We start from the raw sequence: 20,482 nt of genomic DNA on the forward strand, positions 1-20,482 counted from the left end.
ATGCACAACTACCGGAGAGCGGATGTTGATGGGAAGCATCTTCAAGCATCAAGTCCAAAGCTTTATTGTACTTTGATTCAATAGATCAACAAAAAAGCCTTTAAATATACATGCATCTCTTCTCCAGAGGTATGGCAAATGAAAAATAAAAATAAATGAAAACAATAAAGAGAAAACTACCCGTGATGCTCTTGCCATGACACACAATCTAGTGGCAAAATAAAGTTGAAGAATGTGTCCCAAAATGGACGCTGTGGGTAATGCAATCCACTGTGAGGAGTTTGGGATCAAACCTTTATTGTTTTGAAAATTCTAAATTCTTTTACAATACAGTCATTTTTTGTTACTGGTGTGATCTGATGAATAATATACAATGTTGTCGTTAAATTCAATAAAGACACACATTCACAAACATGAAATATTACTTTCTATATTTCAACATCCTACAACAGAGGGAAGATATGTGCTGCTTTTCTTTTGACGCTTGTTTTCGACAGCACAAACGCCTCCCTTTTGAATCGCCGAAAGCATCGTCTTTTTTCCGAAAGTGCATCTGAAGGATTGCGAGGCCTGGTAGTCCAAATGTACGTCATGATAATAAACAGGCGGGTCATACTGTGCTGTGAGTAACAATCAGCAGGTTTTTACCGATACCTCCGACTACGACGCATATCCAGAGAAGTAAATTAACGAAAATATTATCTATATGCATGCCATGACCATTCCTCTGATAACATTTACAATAAATTTATATTTTCATAACCTTCTGAAGTAAATAAGCTGACTGTGATAGTGCTCCCCCCCCCCCCCCACCCCTGACCATAATATTAATAATGAACTAATATGTAACATCCAAATACATTTTGTTCATTTTACAGACTTGTGATAGCTTTGGAGCCATCGCACGTGAGGGCAATGCCCTGATAAAGTTAGAATCATTTGGTCCACATTTACAAATCCTCTGCATATAAAAAAATGAGATAAAATGGTTTGCAACAGAGGCAAAAAAAAAAGGGAGGAAATGGTTTTGTCTTCTGATGTTGACAAAACAATTAAGGATGAGCAAGTTTGCTTAAAAAAAGCAATAAAAACATACTGCGCTTATTACAATATGATCCATTTTTACACGATTACACTTTCTTGTTCCATGGCACGGCCTTTACTCTGTAGAATTTGGTGCCGAGAGGAACTTTGAACCGGTTTTGGGCCTGGAGACAGACAATAACAAAAGAGACACGTTCAAATAAAGTATGCATTAGAAAAATCACAAAATAAATAAATAGATAGATAATTTAATAGAAGTGTCTGCAGTAATGATTAGAGGCTGATTATGAAAACACATTGTTTTCTGTTCAAGAACCAACATTTTAAATCATGCACTCTTCCTAATGTGCTTAATTACAAACAAACTGAGTATCTGCAAATGTTTTAATATTTGTGTCTCAAATATAATTAATATTAACCAAAAACAGAGCAGAAAATTGCAGGAAAAATGGGCTAATATTTTGTCATCAAGCATGTTATATTATAAGAGTGCAATTTTACCAAAATTAGTCAAAATTATTTGTAAAATAAAAATAATAATATAAAATTGTACATTTTGCAGTTGCATAAATAATAGAATAATACCGGTTACCTTTTTAGCTTGGCAATATTCCTTCTCCATGACTTTTCCTAAAACCCACGGCCGTCTTGTTGCTCCCGTCGCTAAAAAAGAAAAAAATTGTTGATATATGATTTACAATTATGTAAAATACTACAACAAAACACTTTATCGGGAATAAATCGCTTCCTCTTATCATCTCATCATTCGTGTAAAACACAAATTCAACTGGAACATTTTAAAAAACATTTCAATCTATAAATGCAATGATACATAATTAATAAATAAGAATTAAATAAGTAAACATACTTGTGGAAGAGCAATGAAAGAATAAAGTAAATGCAACAACATCTTGTTGGAGCAAAATTGTTTCAAATATGTAAAATCAAATATATTTAATAAACCTGTTTCTTAATGAAGCATTCCAGTCGTGTGTGTAACTGACCTGGTTTGAGGTCCAGTGCAGTGAGGGACTCTGAGTGCAGGAAATAAAGGGTGGGACCAACAGTGAAGAGAACGTAATTATCGTGCCTCTCGTCCAGGATTATGAGAACCAAGTCGCCCACCTGAAAACTGCAAAAGGAGGGGTTTTCAAATGAGGTGGAGGGGTAAAATAGCGGTTCAGATCATTAAGGCTAATATCCAAGAATGCTTACTCTCGAATAGCGATTTTCTCAGAGTGCCGTGACGACACGGACGACATACTCTGTGACATCTGTAAAACAAAATTGTCTGATGATTCTGGGGATATTTGCACTAGTAAATGTTTGTGTTGAATACACTCTCTGCAATCACAAAATAAAACTGCATGCATTATACTGCAAAAAAAAAAAAAAAAAAAATCAATTTTGGTTAAATGTAATGTTGAATCTCATAAATGCTTCCAGTGCTTGTAGGATGGAGTTTGTGCCTAAAACAAATGTATGTGTGCCATCTAGTGGTAAGGAGTAGAACAGTCCATTAAATAGCATGCATTGGTAGTAAAATAGAAACAGAGAACAATGAGTATTTAAAATGCACCATAATGTACATAAATGTGGGATTTAAACATGTCTGTGTTTCGAGCTTGTTTGTAAATGAGCTGAAATTCAGTCCCGGCTCAATTACGCAGGGCACATTTCAGAGCTGTTTTTCAGGCTAAATTCATCTTGTGAATCTGCCCCGAGCTGTCAGGACTCTAAAGTGTGAGTTACGTGTCTCATAAGATGCGTCTCGCGGCCAATAAGACGGCGATTGTAATTTTCCTAAAGAGATTAAACCTATTTGGAGAAATAGTCCCAGGGGAAATGTAATTAAATTATATCAAAGAGTCTCATGTTTTAATTAACTGCTGATAATGTGAGAGTTGCTGCTATCGTAACAACAGCAATGTAGTGTAAATGAACTATACAGTATTACCAGAATAGTTTGCTTATAGATTAATATATATAGATCTAATATAAAGAAAGATGTTTATTTGTAATTTATTATAAGTATTTATGTTTTTTTTTCTTCAAAATGACATGAACGTTCCTGTGTCAGTCGTGGACCTGCATTAATTGAGTGTGTATTGTTCTATTTACCATCACTAATTACTGCTTTTAATTGACTGTTCAAGTGGTCAATTATAAACTGAGATCAAGCACAAAGGACAAATGATCAATTTAAACGATGTTAAATGATGTTCTCATATAATTAACACATTAGATGAAATATAAGAGCCAAAGCAAGCACAAAAATCTGAACACACTCACATATAAATAAAAAATATATATATTTACCAATCTTTGACTAAGTCTTTTGTTCTCTTCCTCCTTCATATGTAAGGTCTGAAACACAATAATAAATAATTGCATATAATGATAAATTCAATGATTAAAGCATGTCAATAAAACATCAAGTTTAATATGTGAAAGTGAATTACCCTTTCCAAAATCAGTATGCGCTGTTTCTCTTCAGATAGCATAGAGTTGTCACTGAAACAAAATACACAAAGTAAATTTCACAGTTCACCAACTCTGCAAAACTTAAACATTTTCTCAAAGCCAATCAAATTACAGAGCAGGCAACTTCATAACTGTGATAAGACCAAAAACAACATTTCTTGAAGGATTCCTCACCTACTCACATCTCTCCTCTTCTATCTGATCTACTCTGCTTTCCTGCCTCAAATACATTCATTCAGCTCCTTTAAAAATACAAGGTCTAGAAAACATGGTCTTGCCCCTCTCCACCGATATATCCTCCTTGCATACTTTTAAATCACAAGTAAAAGTGAATGTTTTCAAACAGTTTTTTGGTTATATATATATCCATTATAAATCTGTAGACTATAAAAGCGTCAAAAACACTAATTCTGTTCAAAACTAGCATCTAGCACAATAAAGTTTGTTTTACTTCACTTATAACATATATTATAGACATTACAGAACAAATGAATTGAAGAAAACAAATGTTTTTTTTCTTGTTTTTTCTTTTTTAGCATGTAAAGCTGGAGTGTATGTGTGTATTTTTGGAAAAATCAAAAATCAACTTGTTCTTTCTTTGTAATTATTCCAAAACTTTTCAACTGTGACAAACTGCATCCAAGCAAAACTTTGACTTTGTTGCTACAAGAGAATGCAAAATCAAGTGTATTGGTAAAGCTTATTCAGCTTATAATGTATTTTTAGCATTTTATTATATACTGAACATGGGTGGGGTTTGTTGTTTTACAGTAATGAATGCTACTGAGTGAGAAGCTAGGCCAAAAAGAAGAAAAAAATAACTATGAACAACGGTCGTTGTACTGTACCAACTTCTAAATCATTTTAATGACATGCACTCTGTGTGCTGTTGTAGCCAGTTTGTTAAAGTTAAGTGTGGTAGTTCAGTTTTTCAGGGTTTCTTATTTTAGCTCTAGTATGTCAGCACAGATGCTTACTGCACTGTCATCATGCTGGCCTCCACGGCCGACTCCACCCTTTCCTCATCCTTGAATGCAGCCATAGACGCCAGTCTTTCTGGGTCAGGGGTGGACGGTGACAGAACTTCTGTGTGGGCGGGGCCACAGGCGCCGTGAGCCTCCGTGATGACAGGGATGGGATTGGGAGGAAAGAAGGATGAAGAGACGAGGACGGTGCTTCGCAGACGGTTGAGTTCTTCCTCCATCTGTTTCTTCTCTTGAAGGATGGAGGCGCGGTCCTCTGAGAGTGTTTCGATCAGGCCTTCAGGGAAACAAGAAAACACAGAGGGCAACGATCATGAGAACATTTATTGGTCTCATTGACCATTTCTGTGCAGTTTGGTAACAGATCTTTGAAAAACAACAAGTGGAAATTCTTCCAAATGATATGATAAATATATTTGTTTATATACCTTTATCTTTCTCTTGTTGCTGCATCACGTTTTTGAGCTTCTCTGTGAGATCATTGATGATTTGTTCTTTCTTGAGTTTCTCCCGGGTCAGAACAGTATTGAAGTTTGTCTAGGAGTGAACAGCACAGAATAACAAGCTATTTTTAGGGTACATTTATAATATATTAAGGACAAAACATTATTAGTTCAAAAACGTTACAGGGATCAACAATACCAATATTTTCAGGCATTTTTTACTTTAGTTCTTTTACTTGTCCTGTCGATTTTCACTTACCTCAACTCAAAGACATTTTCTTTGCATGTTATTTATGAGCCAGAATTTTTTCATTAAAAGTATTCTTTGCAAACAAATTACTAGGTTCTTAATTTTTAATAATAGCTGGAAGATATACAGCTATTATGCAATTCAATTGAATTATGTAAGTCCATGAAAGCTATATTAAATACTCACTTTTTCCAGAAAACAATGGCACACAATGCAAAACATTATTTTTTAATTTTAATTACTCACCCAGTCTTGTATTATTATTGATGTTAGAGATTAATTTGTATTATTATTAACAATGTCAGCTTGTTAGATATCATTACCTTGGTGACATTTAAATCAGCACAATTTGCAAGAACTACGTTTTAATTTTTAATATTCAGTTTAAAGGGTTAGTTCCCCCAAAAATGAAAATTCTGTCATCATTTACTCACCCTCATGTCGTTCATCTTCGAAAGACAAACAAAGAGATTGTTAATGAAATCTGAGAAATTTCTGTCCACGCAACTACCACTTTGATGCTTCAAAAAGTTCATAAAGAGATCGTAAAACGAATCCATATGAATCGAGCGGTTTAGTCCAAATTTTCTGAAGAGACTTGATCGCTTTATATGATGAACAGACTGAATTTAGGCTTTTATTCACATACAAACATTCATCAACTCACACATCAGTTGCAATAAACGGAAGCTCAAGCGTGTTTGCTTGACGTGTGCGAGAACCAATGAGGTTCATTCTTGTTACGCAGCATGTTTGAGCTTTCGCTAGGGGTTTGTTTTTTTTCCTTTTCTTTTAATGCCATGCCAACTTCTATGGCTATATTCATGGCGAGAGAGGTTTAGTTAAAAAAAAAAAAAAAAAACTAATAAGATGTTTAAGATTAATTTTTTCTAAAAACCTTAAAACTAAATTTAGATCGCTAAGGGGTTGTTCTCGCACATCAAAGCTTCTGTTTATGTTCGCTGATCAATGTTTATATGCGAATAAATGCCTAAATACAACCTGTTCGTCATATAAAGCAATTGTGTATTCAAAAAGGACTAATCTGCTTAATTCATATGGATTAGTTTTACAATCTCTTTATGAACTTTTTGAAGCATCAAAGTGGTAGTTGCATAGACTGTCAATGAAGGGACAGAAATCGCTCAGATTTCATTAAAAAAATCTTCATTTGTGTTCCGAAGATGAACGAAAGTCTTGCGGGTTTGGAATGACATGAGGGTTGAGTAAATGATGACAAGTTTTTCATTTTTGGGTGAACTAACCCTTTAAATTCAAGGGTTTGCTGTGACTTGATGGTTTCGCCTACTGGCTTTTGTTGCCGAAACTGTCATCAAGTAAGCAAAACTTGAGTTTACTAAAATTAAAACATCCATTACAAGCTTCCTACTGAACTTTAGTACTACTTAGTTGCAACAACATTTGGTTTGTCAGTAACTTAACTGCAATGAAAAATGTCAACTTTCAATTCAAATGGCGCTAATAGCGAAATTCTTGCAGATCAAATCTTCTTATTGCTAACCTGCTGTTCAGCAATAAGCGAGGTCTTCAGGTTTTGCATCTCCTCATTCTTTGTGCGTTCCAGAAGCTCTAGTTTGGCCAAGAGCGATGCCCTCTCCTCGGTCCACTGGCCACTGTCTAGTGACAATGCAGCGCCGGCCTCTTCACCAGCCTCTGTCTGCTCTACAGAAGCTGCCACTCTGAAACACAGAAGCAGGCGTGAGAATGGACCCCACCATATAGGAGATCAACCTGGCTTTGCATTCATTACACTAAGACGTCAATTATCTGATGCTTCCTTCTAAAAAATTTACACAATGCAAATTCAGAAGCAGAGCAAGTTGTTACATTTTAAAGGAACATTTTTTCTTTGCATCTTGTGCACTGACAAAATCATTCGCAATCATTCATGTGTATTAATGAAGTAAATGCATACATTTTGTGTCTTTCTAGAGCTCTGAAGGTGTTCATGTTTTTTTTCTTGCAGGGTTTGAACCAACAACCTTTCATTGCTAGCCTAGACAATTATATTATAGCCATTCCCACTTTTTTAAAATTGTTTCTTGTTGGTAAAACATTAGTCACAAGAATAAATAAATAAATATTCAAAAACCTCCAATTTACTGGGATTGGTATAAGACTTGAACACAAATCTGTTTTCTGTTTTTAATTAATCCCTATTTTACTGGCACATGTAACAGGGTTATCATATTTCTTGCTAATTTCTACTTAAGAAATGTTTTAATGAAACGGTTCACAGTTTTTGTTCATTCTTTTTGATGTGCTAATTATTCACAAGAGTGAATGAAATCAGAAAGAGTAAGTAAATGCATGTTGCCGCCTGTGTGTTTTCTGCTTTTAATTAACAGTAAAGTTAGAGGTAGAAGCTTTCATTTGAATGGACTAGAGCAGCATTGTTTCGGTGTCATTTCATTTGTCCTCGGCAGATGCTTTCCTCATTTAAAAGTGCATGATTTATTGAGTTCTTCATGACCAAATCAACAAGAAAATTACATTGTTGTCAAAAGAACCAAGAGAAAAAAACAAAACCAGGGATTTTTTTTTTTTTTTCTGTAAAACTCATTGAAACAAAACTAAGATGTTCTGGGTGCTTGCTCAAGTAAAAAGAGCCAATCCAAAAATTCTGGTGCCTAGACACACTGCCGTTTAAAACTTTGGGGTCAATAAGATTTGATCATTTTATTCAGAAAGGATGCATTAAATAGCTCAAAAGCAACAGTAAATACATTTATGATGTTAAAAAAATTTCCATTTCAAATAAATGGTGATATATTTTTTTTTTTTTCTTTCTTTTCATCAAAGAATCATGAAAAATAGTATCACAGCTTCCAAAAAAATATTAAGCAGCACAACTGTTTTCAATATTGATAATAGTAAGAAATGATTTCTGAAGGATCATGTGACACTGAAGACTGGAGTAACGATGCTGAAAATTCAGCTTTACATCACAGGAATTATTCTATTTACACTGTACACTATTTTAAATTGCAATATTAATTTACAATAATACAGTTTTTACTGTATTTTTGATCAAATAAATGCAGCATAAGAGATGTCTTTCAAAAACAAACCCCAAACTTTTTAACGGTAAAGTATTTCGCAGATCGCTCCTTCAAAGTGAGGCTATTTTAGATAAGATAATTGACCATTTCATCATCCACCAGCCAAAAGTCTTTTCGCTTAGGAAATGTAATAGCATACCTGTAATAGCATTCTTTCTTTCTTCTGGGGAACACAAATGATTCATCTGTTTTTGTCCATATAATAAAAGTCAGTGGAGTCCGAAACATTGGACCCCATTGACTTCTGTTGTATTGACAAAAAGACTAAAAGAAGAATGATATTCTTTTGTGTTCCCCTAGAAGAAAGAAAGACAGGTTTGAAATGAGTTTTAGTTTTTTTGGGGTGAACTATTCCTTTAAGATCAGAGATTTGCTGAAATCCCTAAACCTAAGTACGAGCAATATTACCAGTGAATAAGCACCATTTATAATTTAACAGCTATCCTTCAAGTAAACTGTGCTTTAAAATTGAATCTTGGAATGATCTTCGTAGAAAATGTCGGTTTTGAATAAGATGGAAGCTTTTGATTTTACTTACATGTCAGTGGATTGTCTGTCTTTGAGCTGACTTTCAAGTAGTTCAATTTGTCCTAACAGTCTTGTCTCGGTCTCCTCTTTTTGAAGTTGAAAGTCTCTTAAGGCCTCTTGTAATGCAGCTTTGACTGCCTCCTCTTTCTCCATCTCTGCCCTCTGCAGGGCCTCCGCCCTCTCCTGCTCCAGTCTACCCGACAGTAGTGAGTTTTCCGCCTGCAGGTCCCCGATAACAATCTGTAGGTCTTGCTCTTTCTCTTGGAAAGCCCTCTGCTCATCCTGCTTTTCCCTCTGTAAGGCAGCAAGCTGGTCCTCATGATCGCGCTGGATCTTCTGGACTCGTTCCTCGCAGTCTTTCTCCGCATCCTGCAACTTCTGCTTGAGCGCTGAAAACTCACGGTGGAGCAGGGTGCTCTCCTTTTCGTGCCGATCGACGAGTTCAGAGATGCAGTGGTCCTTCTCCAACCTCATGAGTGCTCGGAGCTCGGCCAGGCCCACCTCATACTCTTCGTTCTTCTGCTGGAGCTGCTGGTTTAACGTGTCAATCTGCATCTGCAAGGTGGTTGTTTGGGTAGTAAGCTCCGATTTCAAAACCTCTTCTTGGCTGCTTTTGGCCTCCTCGTACTGGAGCCTCATGTCCTCCATTTCAGCCTCTTTAAGAGCCATCTCGACTTCCAGTTTGCAGCGGGCGTCCGCAAGTTCTGTAATGCGAGCCTCCAAGTCTTTCGAGCGTCCCTCTCGCTCCTTGAGTTCGGCAGAATGGGAATCCATCAGATCTCTTAGCTTCACCAGGTTGTCCTGGACAAGTTTTTCAAGTGCACTTTCTTTTTCCAATCTGAAAGATTGCAGCTCTGCTTCATGTTGTTGGTTCAACCGTGTCTCCAGTTCTTGAAGGTGCACCTTCTCTGCATTCTCCATCTCCTGTCTGATTTTCTGTTGGCCATGCTCGATCTCAAAGTGCAGGTTATCCAGTTGCCCAGCAAGTTCATCCTTGGACAGCAATGCAGCTTTCAGTTCTTCACTTTGCTTCAAGATCTTCTCCTCAAGGTCCTGCACAGTTTGCTTGTGAAGATCTTGCAGTTCTTGCATAGAACGTTCCCTCTCACTCTCCAGCTGTGATATTTCCTTCTCCTTGCGCTCCACAAGCCCCTCCAATTCCAGCATTGCTCTCTGGACGTCTCGGACAATCTTCCGATTGCCTTCAAGCTCTTCCGTGAGAGTAAGTATCTGCTTTTCATGATCGTCCTTCAAACTCTGGAGATTGGATTGTTGTTCATCCTCGTGAAAGTATCTGACACTGTTGAGAGCGTTTCGAACCTCAATGGTCATAGTTTTCAGGGCAAATCCAAAGTCTCGTTGCTCCTTCAGAACAAGACCTCGAAAGTGGTAAAGGTCTTCTTTAACTTTCCTTAAATTGTTCTGGGATTCTTCCGCAGCGGAACGGTACCTGTCTGCTGATAGCTTGAGAGCTGCGATCTTTGAATTTTCCTTCTGAAGGGTAGTAGTGTCCTGGATACGCTTGCTATCGATTGCATTTATGACAGAGGAGTAGAGAGACTCCACCATCATCTCTGGGCTTGTAGGATCACTGATGGGATTAGGTGACATCAAGGTCTCCTCGATAACAAACTCATTAACAGCTGACATGAAGTCTGACTCTGGACTTTCTGCCAATGAGTCCAAGTCCAACGAGCCTTGCTGTAATACAGGATCCATATTGGGGTGCCCAATGGTTTCAAAGTCAAAGGTCTGGGCATCTATGCTGTCCGGTGATAGGTCCTCCAGGGGACCAGGAAGCGCCACGGGTTGGCAGTCCGGTGGTTTTAAACTGAGAGTGGACAAAGTCTTGGTGGAGGTAGAGGTGACTGCAGTTGTGCTTTCAGATCTGGGTGTTAATGCAGTGGATCTTTGAGCACTCTGGCTACAGGAAATCTACAAGGCCAATGCAACACATTAAGATCATATGATAATTCACATTGCTATAAAAGTCAAATTAGTCCATATATTTTTTAAAGTTGCAACGTAACGCAAGTAGAAACAGATCTTTTCTTCCGTACTGTGACATACATCCAAGTGAAACAGAATATCAAGAATGGAAAAATGTGGGGAAGGCGGGGAATGCCCATTGCTTGTTGATTGGATGGAAGCAGGTCTGAATGCAAGTTTGCAGTTGATTATAAGAAAGGGAAGGGTTTAGGCAGAATAAATAATTGGAGAAATCCAGCATGCATCACCAGAAGTCTGTCATTTCAAGTTGTGTTATGACATTCTGATTAAAAATGACAAGCTCATATGCATGGATGAATCACAAAAACATTAATAAAATGCATTTTAGAAAAAATATAGGGTAAAACTGTATGTCATGCCTGACTTTAAAGTTGTACAACCTCCAATATTTCAAACACTTCAGCAATAAAAACGAAATGATTGTGAACACAAAGCACCTTTTGTTCATTTAGTAGGTCTGTGATAGTTTGTGACATCTCGTCCACACTCTGCGCAGCCTGAACCAGCTGATGGAGAACCTCAACATGATGGTTAAGAGGCTCGAAGTCACACAATGTGGGGACCCTGATGAAGAAAACAGGCATCAGACAAAGAACATCAGACACAGACCATCATTTAAGTGTTTTTAGCCATGATTGAATGGTGAATGGCAGCAAAAACTGAGAAAAAAAAAAGCAATTTGACATAAATTCTCCTCGAATGAAAGTGTCATACAGGTCCTGTTTCCACCTGGTATTAAGATGCGTTTTGGTCGTTTGGATGACAAGTAAATGACGCTAAATACAGGTGTAAATGGGGTGTAAAATGTTTTGAGCTTGTCTGCTTTTTGACCACTTCCAGAGGTAGTCGAAAACCCATTTGACCGGACTGTGTTTGTGGTGTAGACGCTCATGTGGCCGAAAGTGTTTAAACAGCCGCTAAAGACTGACTACTCTCTGCCTACTGACCTAACGCATACACATTATGGGAAGCGCGCTAGCCAGACGGGACTGAAAAAACCCATACATTTACCCGCCCATAGACACCTCCCCTTGAAGAAATCAGGACAGAAGTTTTGAGCTTGTCCACTGGTTGCAAGTGGACAAAAGAGATGGATTAAAATACCAGGTGGAAACGGGTATTTGTCTCCTTCGTACACTTGTGATCCGATTGACCAAAACGCATCTTAATACCAGGTAGAAACAGGGCCACAGTGACGAGGCCATATCAAAGATGAAAATGGCTAAAAGAAAAAAAAAGACGAGTATCTTTCTTTACAGGTCTGGTTTGTCTCATTTGCAACTGAATTGCTTGTCTTAAAATATCTAATGTGAAGATAAATTACAAAGCGCTCATCAAAACCTTGCATTACATGAAGTCATATTCATGGTAAGCAGCGTTTAATTTACTCTTATCAATACAATTGTAATCAATGCAATTTTTTGTGTTGATTTTCCATTTGATGAAGCTATCATAGTTGGTTAAATGAAGTCCATATGCCACCTACAGGCCTATTAGGTGAAGTGTAGGCTGTTAGGTAAAGAACACACAAAATGTAAAATGGCCTTTATTACATTACCCCATTTGATAATTATGCAATGAAAGTAAATATAATATTATATTATACAATAAGCTAACTTCTCTTTTTCTGGAATTTTTCAAATGAGAATAATCATGAATACATCATTTTTGGGCAGAACAGTCGTGATTATCAGTTTAACAGTTATCGTGCAGCCCTAGACCTAATACGAGTCATTTACCTGAGGTAAGGCTGAACCTCGGAAGGACAACAGGACTTGAGATACTGCAGGTCACTCAGGGAAATATCTGGAAGCTCAAAATCAAACTTTCGAGGCTTTCGAGTCTAAACACAAAAACAAAGAAAACACTCATTAATGCTAAAAGACCATGAAGGGATGCCTGAAAGATAAAAACACGTTCAAAGACTCACGCAAAACGAAGAGGGTGGCCAAGAGTCCAGTCCTCGAAACAACCGATTTCTGAGGAACGATTTCCCTAAAAGAAACAAAAGCAGTGTTTTCAAAGCAATCTCCTCAAACAATCTGACAATTAATGTGGACTCAGATGTCAATGTTTGTTCTCGAACTAAAAAGAAGCCATTTAAATACCTAAAATGAACTTACTGAAGAGCTTCCCAAAGGTTTCCCTTTTTGCTTTTTCTGCCTCATAGAGGTTTTTCCCATCTCTGACAAGAGCATTGGCCCACTGGAAGAAATAATAAATAAAAAATTAACAGCTATCCCTGTTGCTTTTGTGAGAAATGACAATCAAAGGTGCAAAAATCTAAATATTTTTATTATTATATTAGCTCATATTATTCACTTTATATCTGGTCAACTTTGCTAAATCACTTTTATAACCTCATCTCTACAACAAAACATGCACTGAACATCCTTTCCACTGTTTCTTATAAAAAATATGAATTAAAGTAGCTGACTCTTACTTGTCTGTAGTGTCCTATGAACATTTTGCGCCTGACCACCTCCACTACGGCGAGACAGTACATCTGTGGCACGGTGCTGAGCGCTTCCACCACCCGTACGCGCTCCAGCAGCTCCGTCAGCAGCCTCAGGAGAGCCTGTAGCTTCTCTCCATCCTGATCAGCGTGAAGCATCACGTAGCAGCACCATCTGATGGAGGAGACACCACAGTACAGTTAGGAAATGCTTATAATTTATGTCATAAAAGTATCCTAAATTGAAAATTGCCAAAATCAAATTGCCATGTTCTGGCCAAATTCAAAACAAACTGTTTAATTGTATTGACCACGAAGAAGAAAAATGCTGCTCTTACTTGAGACGGACTTGAAGGTTGTTGGCGAGCTCCTGTTTGGCAGTGGTACACTTCTGCTTGATGTCAAGTAGCTTCCTGTGATTGGTCAGCATGATCATCAGCTGGTTGGCGTGACTCAGACACAGGTCAGGTAGCACCGAGGTGTCCTTCAGGTTTTCAGCCCTCTTCTGATTGGCAAGAAATCCCTAGCGGAAGGCAAAGGAGAACATGAGGACGAGAAGCTTTCTGAAAAAAAATCCACACTGGCATGTTTTGCACAGCTTTGTAACAAATTCAAACATTAGAAACATGTGGCTAAAGTTTATCGTTTTGTCGATCTGTCACAAAGTAATACAGCTTTATAACAAGGTTGTTATTGAAGGACAGGGCAGGACCAAGTATATTAGACCTGGCAGTTAAACCCACAAAACCGCAAAAGAATAAGTATTGTAACTTGTAACCTATTTTAAGGTTAACAAATCATATACATCTTAAATTTACAGTAGCAAAAGAGAGAGGGTGGTCATAAAAAACCTAAGTGGACTTCAGGGAAAAAATAAAATGCACTTATGTGTAGAATAGGTCACCTTTAGGTTGTTTTTATAGACTATAAAAGTGAGATTTGCTTACCTGAGCAAGTTCCTTCTGTTCATTAACCAACTTTTTACAGCTTGCTATCATCTGGTCAAGTGCATACAATCTGTCCTCAAGACCTTTGATGGCCTTCATGTTCTGATTATCCAATTTGGTAATCGTCTCACGGCATTCAGTTAGAAAGGGTTGGATAATTCGTGGATCGAGCTAGAAGCATAAAGAATGAAAATGAGTGATCATGGACAGTAAAATAGTCCCTGTATTACATGTGTTTTGTAAACATGATGATGACAACATACACTACTTTTAGTGTTAATTTTGTTTTTGTTGTGTTTTGTAAGCAATGTAAAGCATTCCTGCCCACTAATAGCTGTGCAAATATATGTAATGTGATATAAACAGTATTGACACATTTCCTACCGTCACAATGCTGATGACTGGCTTGCTCGACACAATAAAGGTTGTTGCAGGTTACTTCACGGTAGCACTAGTTTACAAACTGATTCATGTTTTGACCAAAACATTCCCTCCCAATATGACTCATCTTTTACTCACCCTGTTGATCGAGTCAAAACACTTCCTCACTACCGACTCCACATCATTAGGTCTGTCCTGAACGTTGATCCAATCCAGCAGTGTGACATTAAAACAGGGTATGGCTCCCCTCTCCGGAGACTCCTCCTCTTCCTGTAGAGCTGCTTTTAGACTACAGCTGCTCTTCAGTCTGTCCTGAGGAGAGGAGGACGCCTGGGATGACGTTTCTCCTGAAGCAGAGACCGGCGAAGGTGTCTTTAGATTCTTCTGGCTGTCGGCGGGACAGAGGATAGCAGACTGGGCGGATGTTTCTCCTACTTCATCATCCTCATTATAGTCTTCTTCATCAGTGGTTCTTGGGTGAGGGGAGCAGGACTTCTCCAAGCTTTCTCTGTAGCTGTGCCGAGTCAAACACTCTAGGAGTGGAATCTTCGCCATGACCGAGACAGCAGTGCCAAGCCTGATGAATGACATTAGAATTAGTGATCTATACATCTCTCTTCTCAAAACTGATCAAATGTGTCATTTAAGACATTTATAATGTTGCAAAAGATTTCTATCTCAAATAAATGCTCCCTAAAAAATAACCAATTTCGTTATTTTTTATGAAAAGTAAAACATTACTTTTGCGTAATACTTAAAATAGGGATTTTTCTCTCAACATGGGGACAGTTGAGCTATCAGTCAATAAATGGGAAAACAAAGTAACTTGCGCTACTTATTTGAAAAAGCAACATGGTTATTTTGTTGTAAATTGAAAAAGTTATGCGTTACTTCACTAGTTACTTAAAAAAGTAATCTGATTACGTAACTCAAGATACTTGTAATGCATTACCCCCAACACTGGAGTCAAAGATTCACATACTTGGTGAGTTTTAATTTGATGTCTTCAAAATCCTGTTGGTAATGTGTGTAAGCAGTGTCGAATTTCAAGAGGAGTTTTTGATAGGACAGGGTACAGTCGTCCAGGTTAGCCATGATGGCCGCCCATCCCTGGTGCTGAAGGTGTTCATCATGGACCAGACGCTCACAGAACGAGCAAAGCTTCTTGGCAACCTCAAACATTTCCTATAAAAGGGCAAAATATCAGGTATTATGAGAGTCATTTGCATACAAATGGAACAAACCCTTCCATCCAAGCCTGTGTCATTTACAAAAAGGCTTTGTTACTTTGACTGTATTTGCATGTATTCTCTCAAATAAAAGTTATGCTTAAACCTTAAATAAACATCATTGATGTAACATAGTGTGGATGAGCACAGATGTGTAAAACTGGGTAAATCTAGGAAGACAGGAGTTGGTCATTAGGTCAGAACAGAAGTTGGCCTGTACCACAGCTAGTTGAGTGCGGGAGGCGACGGTGTGAAAGACGGCAGGCATCATGAGTGACTCCTCCACTTTCAGCTCCATTTCATTCTCTATGGAGAAGGTCGTTTTGGGGATGGTTGGCGCTCGGTCGCACAGGATCATCTCTTTGTTGAACAAGAAGATCGGGTTGGTGTCCTAAGGCAGCCAGAGACAAAAATCAATCAGCGTTTAGACATCACATTAGTCCAAGAACCTCAATATTTCACTGCCATTTTAAAGGGATAGTTCACACAAAAATGAAAATTATCCCATGATTTACTCACCCTCAAACCATCCTTGGTGTATATGACTGTCTTCTTTCAGACGAACACAATCGGAGATATATTTAAAAATATCCTGGCTCTTCCAAGCTTTATAATGGTTGTGAAAGGGGGGCCAGATTTAATGCATCCATCATAAATGTAATCCATACGGCTCCAGGGGGTTAATAAAAGCCTTCTGAAGCGAAGCGATGGGTTTTTGTAAGAAAAATATACATATTTAAAACTTTATTAACTATAACAACTAGCTTCTGGCAGATGACCGTACGCATTGATTTGCGGTGGAAGAGTAACCCCTGACCCGACGCATGACGTAATGACGAACGCGAAAGCGCAGAGGATAGAGCAAAACAAAACACCAGTCACTAATTAGAAGTCTAAAAGGAGAATTTTTTTGTCCCTTTGTCAGAGGATTTCGATATAAGAGAAGAGGAGCTTGAGTTTGTTGCCTAGCCCTATTTGTTTAAACCACGAGAAGCATCTAAGCTTACGATACTCCTACATCCTGTGTCATACATCGCGTTACGGGTTACTCGTATGTGTACGGTCATCTGCCGGAAGCTAGTTATTCTAAGTTTTAAATATGGATATTTTTCTTACAAAAACCCACTGCTTTGCTTCAGAAGGACTTTATGAACCCCCTGGAGCCGTATGGATTATTTTTATGATGGATGGATGCATTTATTTTGGGCTTCAATGTGTGGAACCCCTTCACTACCATTATAAAGCTTGGAAGAGCCAGGATATTTTTAAATATATCTCCAGTTGTTTTCATTGTTTCAATTTTCATTTTTGGGTGAACTAACCCTTTAAATGTACAGAAAGCTATTAAAATAATAATACAATTATCATATTAACAACTTTTATGGTGCTTCTTTGTGATTTTTGGTTCTTGAAAGCATCAAACAGTATAGTAGTGTAATTTGTAGCAACGGTTGAGCATTTGACTATATTATTCATATATAATAACTAATATTATCCTCTAAACAAATGTTGAATAGCAAAAATTCTGTTTGTTTTTGTGTGTGTGTGTGATTTTGCTTGTTACTCACCGTTCCGGCGCTGTAACTACACACACGCCTCTCTGCCACCATACACTCCCCTCCATTGACCACCAGCACCTGGTGCTGGATTGCAATTTTATATTTGGCCTGAATGGCATGTTTAAGGTCCAAAACACTATAAAGAGCATGAAGCACAACACATTACGCTTTTAGTTATCCAGTAAAACAAATCAGGACTCTGCAGACAAACACTGATCATGGAATTTGGACTTTTTTAAAAGAACTAATAACACTTATGTAATATTACAATAATTTACATTTGCACCTTAACCATCATAGATTATACAGGTAATTACACTGGAATAATGTAATCAATAAATAAAGTATTTTGCATTTCTAAGTATCAACATAATATAGTATATTACTCAATATAATGCATTTTCTCATATGCAAAATATATCAACACATGTAAATTATATGATTCAATGATGTTTGAAGACAAAAATAAACAGAAATACGTTGCCATAAAGCTGTAAGTGTTAACATTAGTTAATGCAATAAGTAACAAACAGTATTTAAACAGTACATTCAGCCATCCTTGTTCACATTATTTTTTATGAATTCTAATACTAATATGCTGTAACATTAAAGGTTGCAAATGTTTACATTAGTTAATGCAATATGAAATTACAAAGTAACATTAACAAAGACTAACAAATGCTGGACTAAACTATGTGAATAAAAGGCTAAATTCAATCTGTTCATCATATAAAGCGATCGTGTCTCTTGAGAAAATCTGGACTAAACTGCTAGATTCTGCTTTTTGAAGTATCAAACTGGTAGTTGCGTAGACTGTCAATGGAGGGACAGAAATCCCTCAGATTTCATTAAAAATATCTTTTTGTGTTTTTAAGATGAATAACAGTCTTGCAGGTTTGAAACGACATGAAGTTTTTCATTTTTGGGTGTAAACTAACCCTTTAAATATGTTAACATGTATAACCTTATTGCGAAGTGTTGATAACACAAATACTGTACACAAAATATGTTCTGTAAAACGTAATGACTCAACATAAAACATACAGGTGGAAACAAATGATGGCTTAAACATTCACTCATCAACTTTTTCTTAAAAACATTAAAATCTCTTACGTTTGGACAGCAAGTTCAGTGTCAAACGTTAATGTGCTTCCGTTGTTGACTTGAAACACATACAGCTTCATGTTGAATTCTCCGCTGAGTCTGCCTCCAGCTTGATTTGTTCATCTAGTCAATTATGGCTGTCTGATCGAAAATAAATAAAATGCACATAATTCAAGTTAGGTTACATCAGAACTTACAAGTGATGATTAAATATCTCCGGTTTAATGAAAACAACATTTTAATTAACTTAAAATTGAAATACATAAAAAAAATATATACAATTTTAAAACAAAAACAGGTTAATAAAAGGTTTAAATGGTTATACCTACCACACAAAAAGGCCTATAGCCTGTTAACTGTCAGTGTCCTGGTAGCGGGACACTTGACTTGGCACACTTTTTGCCACACTTCTTGGCACATATTATTAATCATCATAAAATAGCTTAAACACTCAAAATTCATCCTATGAAAACAGTTTTAAAATTGGACATTGTGTAACTATGTAAATTGTACTTTAAAACCTTTTAGCTGGCTCAATTTTTGTGATAAAAACTTCAAATTTGGATCACAACTTGGTTAGACATATGGCTTTGATTTTTTGGCAATTTAGAGTCCAAATTATTTTGTGAAATACATATTTTGTATAAAATAAAAAATGTTTAGTTCAACACATTTGCTTTACAGTAAACTTAAACACTGCTTTCACTTCTTTAGAAGAAGACTAACCTTAGGTCTGTATCCCAAAGCATTTATAAAATACAAGCATTTAAGTTCAGATCTACGCTCAATAGGGGGGTGACAGTTAATCTGTACAAGCACATGTGACCTACAAGACATATCCAACCCTACATGACTGTTTCAGTAGATAACAAGCTGGAAAACCCCTAGATAACTGGCTAATCACAGTGATCAGGGACGTCATTCCAGGCCATGACAATAAAGAAAGCTTTTCAGATTATTACATGAGCTATAATGTGGTTTGAGATGTGAAACTACACACAGATCAACATGACCATGTGGCCCAAATATTCAGGCTGAGTCATGTTGCTCCCTGTGGGTAAACACTATCAACACAAGCTAAAAAAGAGCCTTTGTGCCTTAATTCCCAATGAACGGGTGTAAAACTTTGACAGGATGCATTATAACAACAACTGTTATTATGGGTACAGGGAATAAGGCGAGTCTACCAGGAATAGCACATGGTTGGCGTGGACCACATGGGTAACTAATGACATTTAATGAGGGGTAAACAAGCTGAAAAGTGCATACGATATTATTTTGGTCAAGTATAATGAGGACCACGATTTATATTAGTCTGTTTGTATCAACTTATTATGTGTCAATATTGATTGACAGCTTTCCCCTTCGGCGAGCAGTTGAAACCTGAGTCAAAATGTGACCTAAATCTGTTTGATTCTTTAAAAAACTCTGTTAACAAGCACATAGGAGACTCCTGAAGGCTACAAGTCTTTGTTTTGTTGTTTCAAAGGCCCTGGTCACTGTTTAGGGAGGGTGACAGTGTGTCCAAATATCTCTTAAACCACCACCAGAACACCAAACCCTCATCAATATGACAATACATGAGATCGAACCCACTAAACCTCGACTAAACCCTCATTCGACAACCTACACATGGTTTTTGTTTACATTATCTAGTTATATTTCGTGCCACAATTCCTTTATTAGTGACCCAAACAGCCTCAAATTATCCGGTATTTGATTTTAAACCTCAACATCTGCAATATAAGAAGCTAAATCCGTGTCAAATTGTCTTACCTGAGCTGTCTTCAGTCCATTCTCTGCATTAAAGCAGATTAATAGGTTGTTTTTGGCTGAGATGTGGAGGTTTCTGTCAGCTAGAGGTTGAAGCTGTCGGGCTAACAGGCTAAAGCTCATCACTCCAAACACGGGCCTTTATTTTTAATTCCCATAAAACGCACAAATTCATCCAGGATGAGATGGGATAAAGTGCTTCATATTTC

At 37.3% G+C, this 20,482-nt stretch overlaps 1 protein-coding gene across 2 annotated transcripts in view; it reads right to left on the reverse strand.

The window, feature by feature from the left end:
- Positions 1-277: 277 nt before the first annotated feature.
- The window catches only part of rb1cc1 (RB1-inducible coiled-coil 1), a 20,332-nt gene continuing 127 nt past the window's right edge, over positions 278-20,482 (reverse strand). The window contains exons 1-23 of one of the 2 annotated variants that reach the window (XM_051881909.1): positions 20,277-20,482; positions 18,510-18,641; positions 17,406-17,532; positions 16,058-16,228; positions 15,591-15,793; positions 14,747-15,185; positions 14,228-14,398; positions 13,619-13,803; positions 13,269-13,455; positions 12,949-13,030; positions 12,756-12,820; positions 12,565-12,668; positions 11,263-11,389; positions 8,826-10,750; positions 6,727-6,904; positions 4,940-5,048; positions 4,506-4,788; positions 3,507-3,558; positions 3,364-3,411; positions 2,260-2,318; positions 2,049-2,176; positions 1,637-1,707; positions 278-1,208 (exon numbers count right to left, since the gene is read on the reverse strand). The exon at positions 20,277-20,482 is cut by the window's right edge and continues 127 nt beyond it. In XM_051881909.1, the coding sequence (XP_051737869.1) occupies positions 1,131-1,208; positions 1,637-1,707; positions 2,049-2,176; positions 2,260-2,318; positions 3,364-3,411; positions 3,507-3,558; positions 4,506-4,788; positions 4,940-5,048; positions 6,727-6,904; positions 8,826-10,750; positions 11,263-11,389; positions 12,565-12,668; positions 12,756-12,820; positions 12,949-13,030; positions 13,269-13,455; positions 13,619-13,803; positions 14,228-14,398; positions 14,747-15,185; positions 15,591-15,793; positions 16,058-16,228; positions 17,406-17,532; positions 18,510-18,580 (4,863 nt within the window). In that variant the 5' untranslated portion in view covers positions 18,581-18,641; positions 20,277-20,482 and the 3' untranslated portion in view covers positions 278-1,130. Of the gene's footprint in view, positions 1,209-1,636; positions 1,708-2,048; positions 2,177-2,259; positions 2,319-3,363; positions 3,412-3,506; positions 3,559-4,505; positions 4,789-4,939; positions 5,049-6,726; positions 6,905-8,825; positions 10,751-11,262; positions 11,390-12,564; positions 12,669-12,755; positions 12,821-12,933; positions 13,031-13,268; positions 13,456-13,618; positions 13,804-14,227; positions 14,399-14,746; positions 15,186-15,590; positions 15,794-16,057; positions 16,229-17,405; positions 17,533-18,509; positions 18,642-20,276 lie in introns of both variants that reach the window. The other variant, XM_051881908.1, reaches the window with a different exon arrangement.

This window comes from Ctenopharyngodon idella, chromosome 23, assembly GCF_019924925.1.
Source record: "Ctenopharyngodon idella isolate HZGC_01 chromosome 23, HZGC01, whole genome shotgun sequence".
Classification (NCBI taxonomy): domain Eukaryota; kingdom Metazoa; phylum Chordata; class Actinopteri; order Cypriniformes; family Xenocyprididae; genus Ctenopharyngodon; species Ctenopharyngodon idella.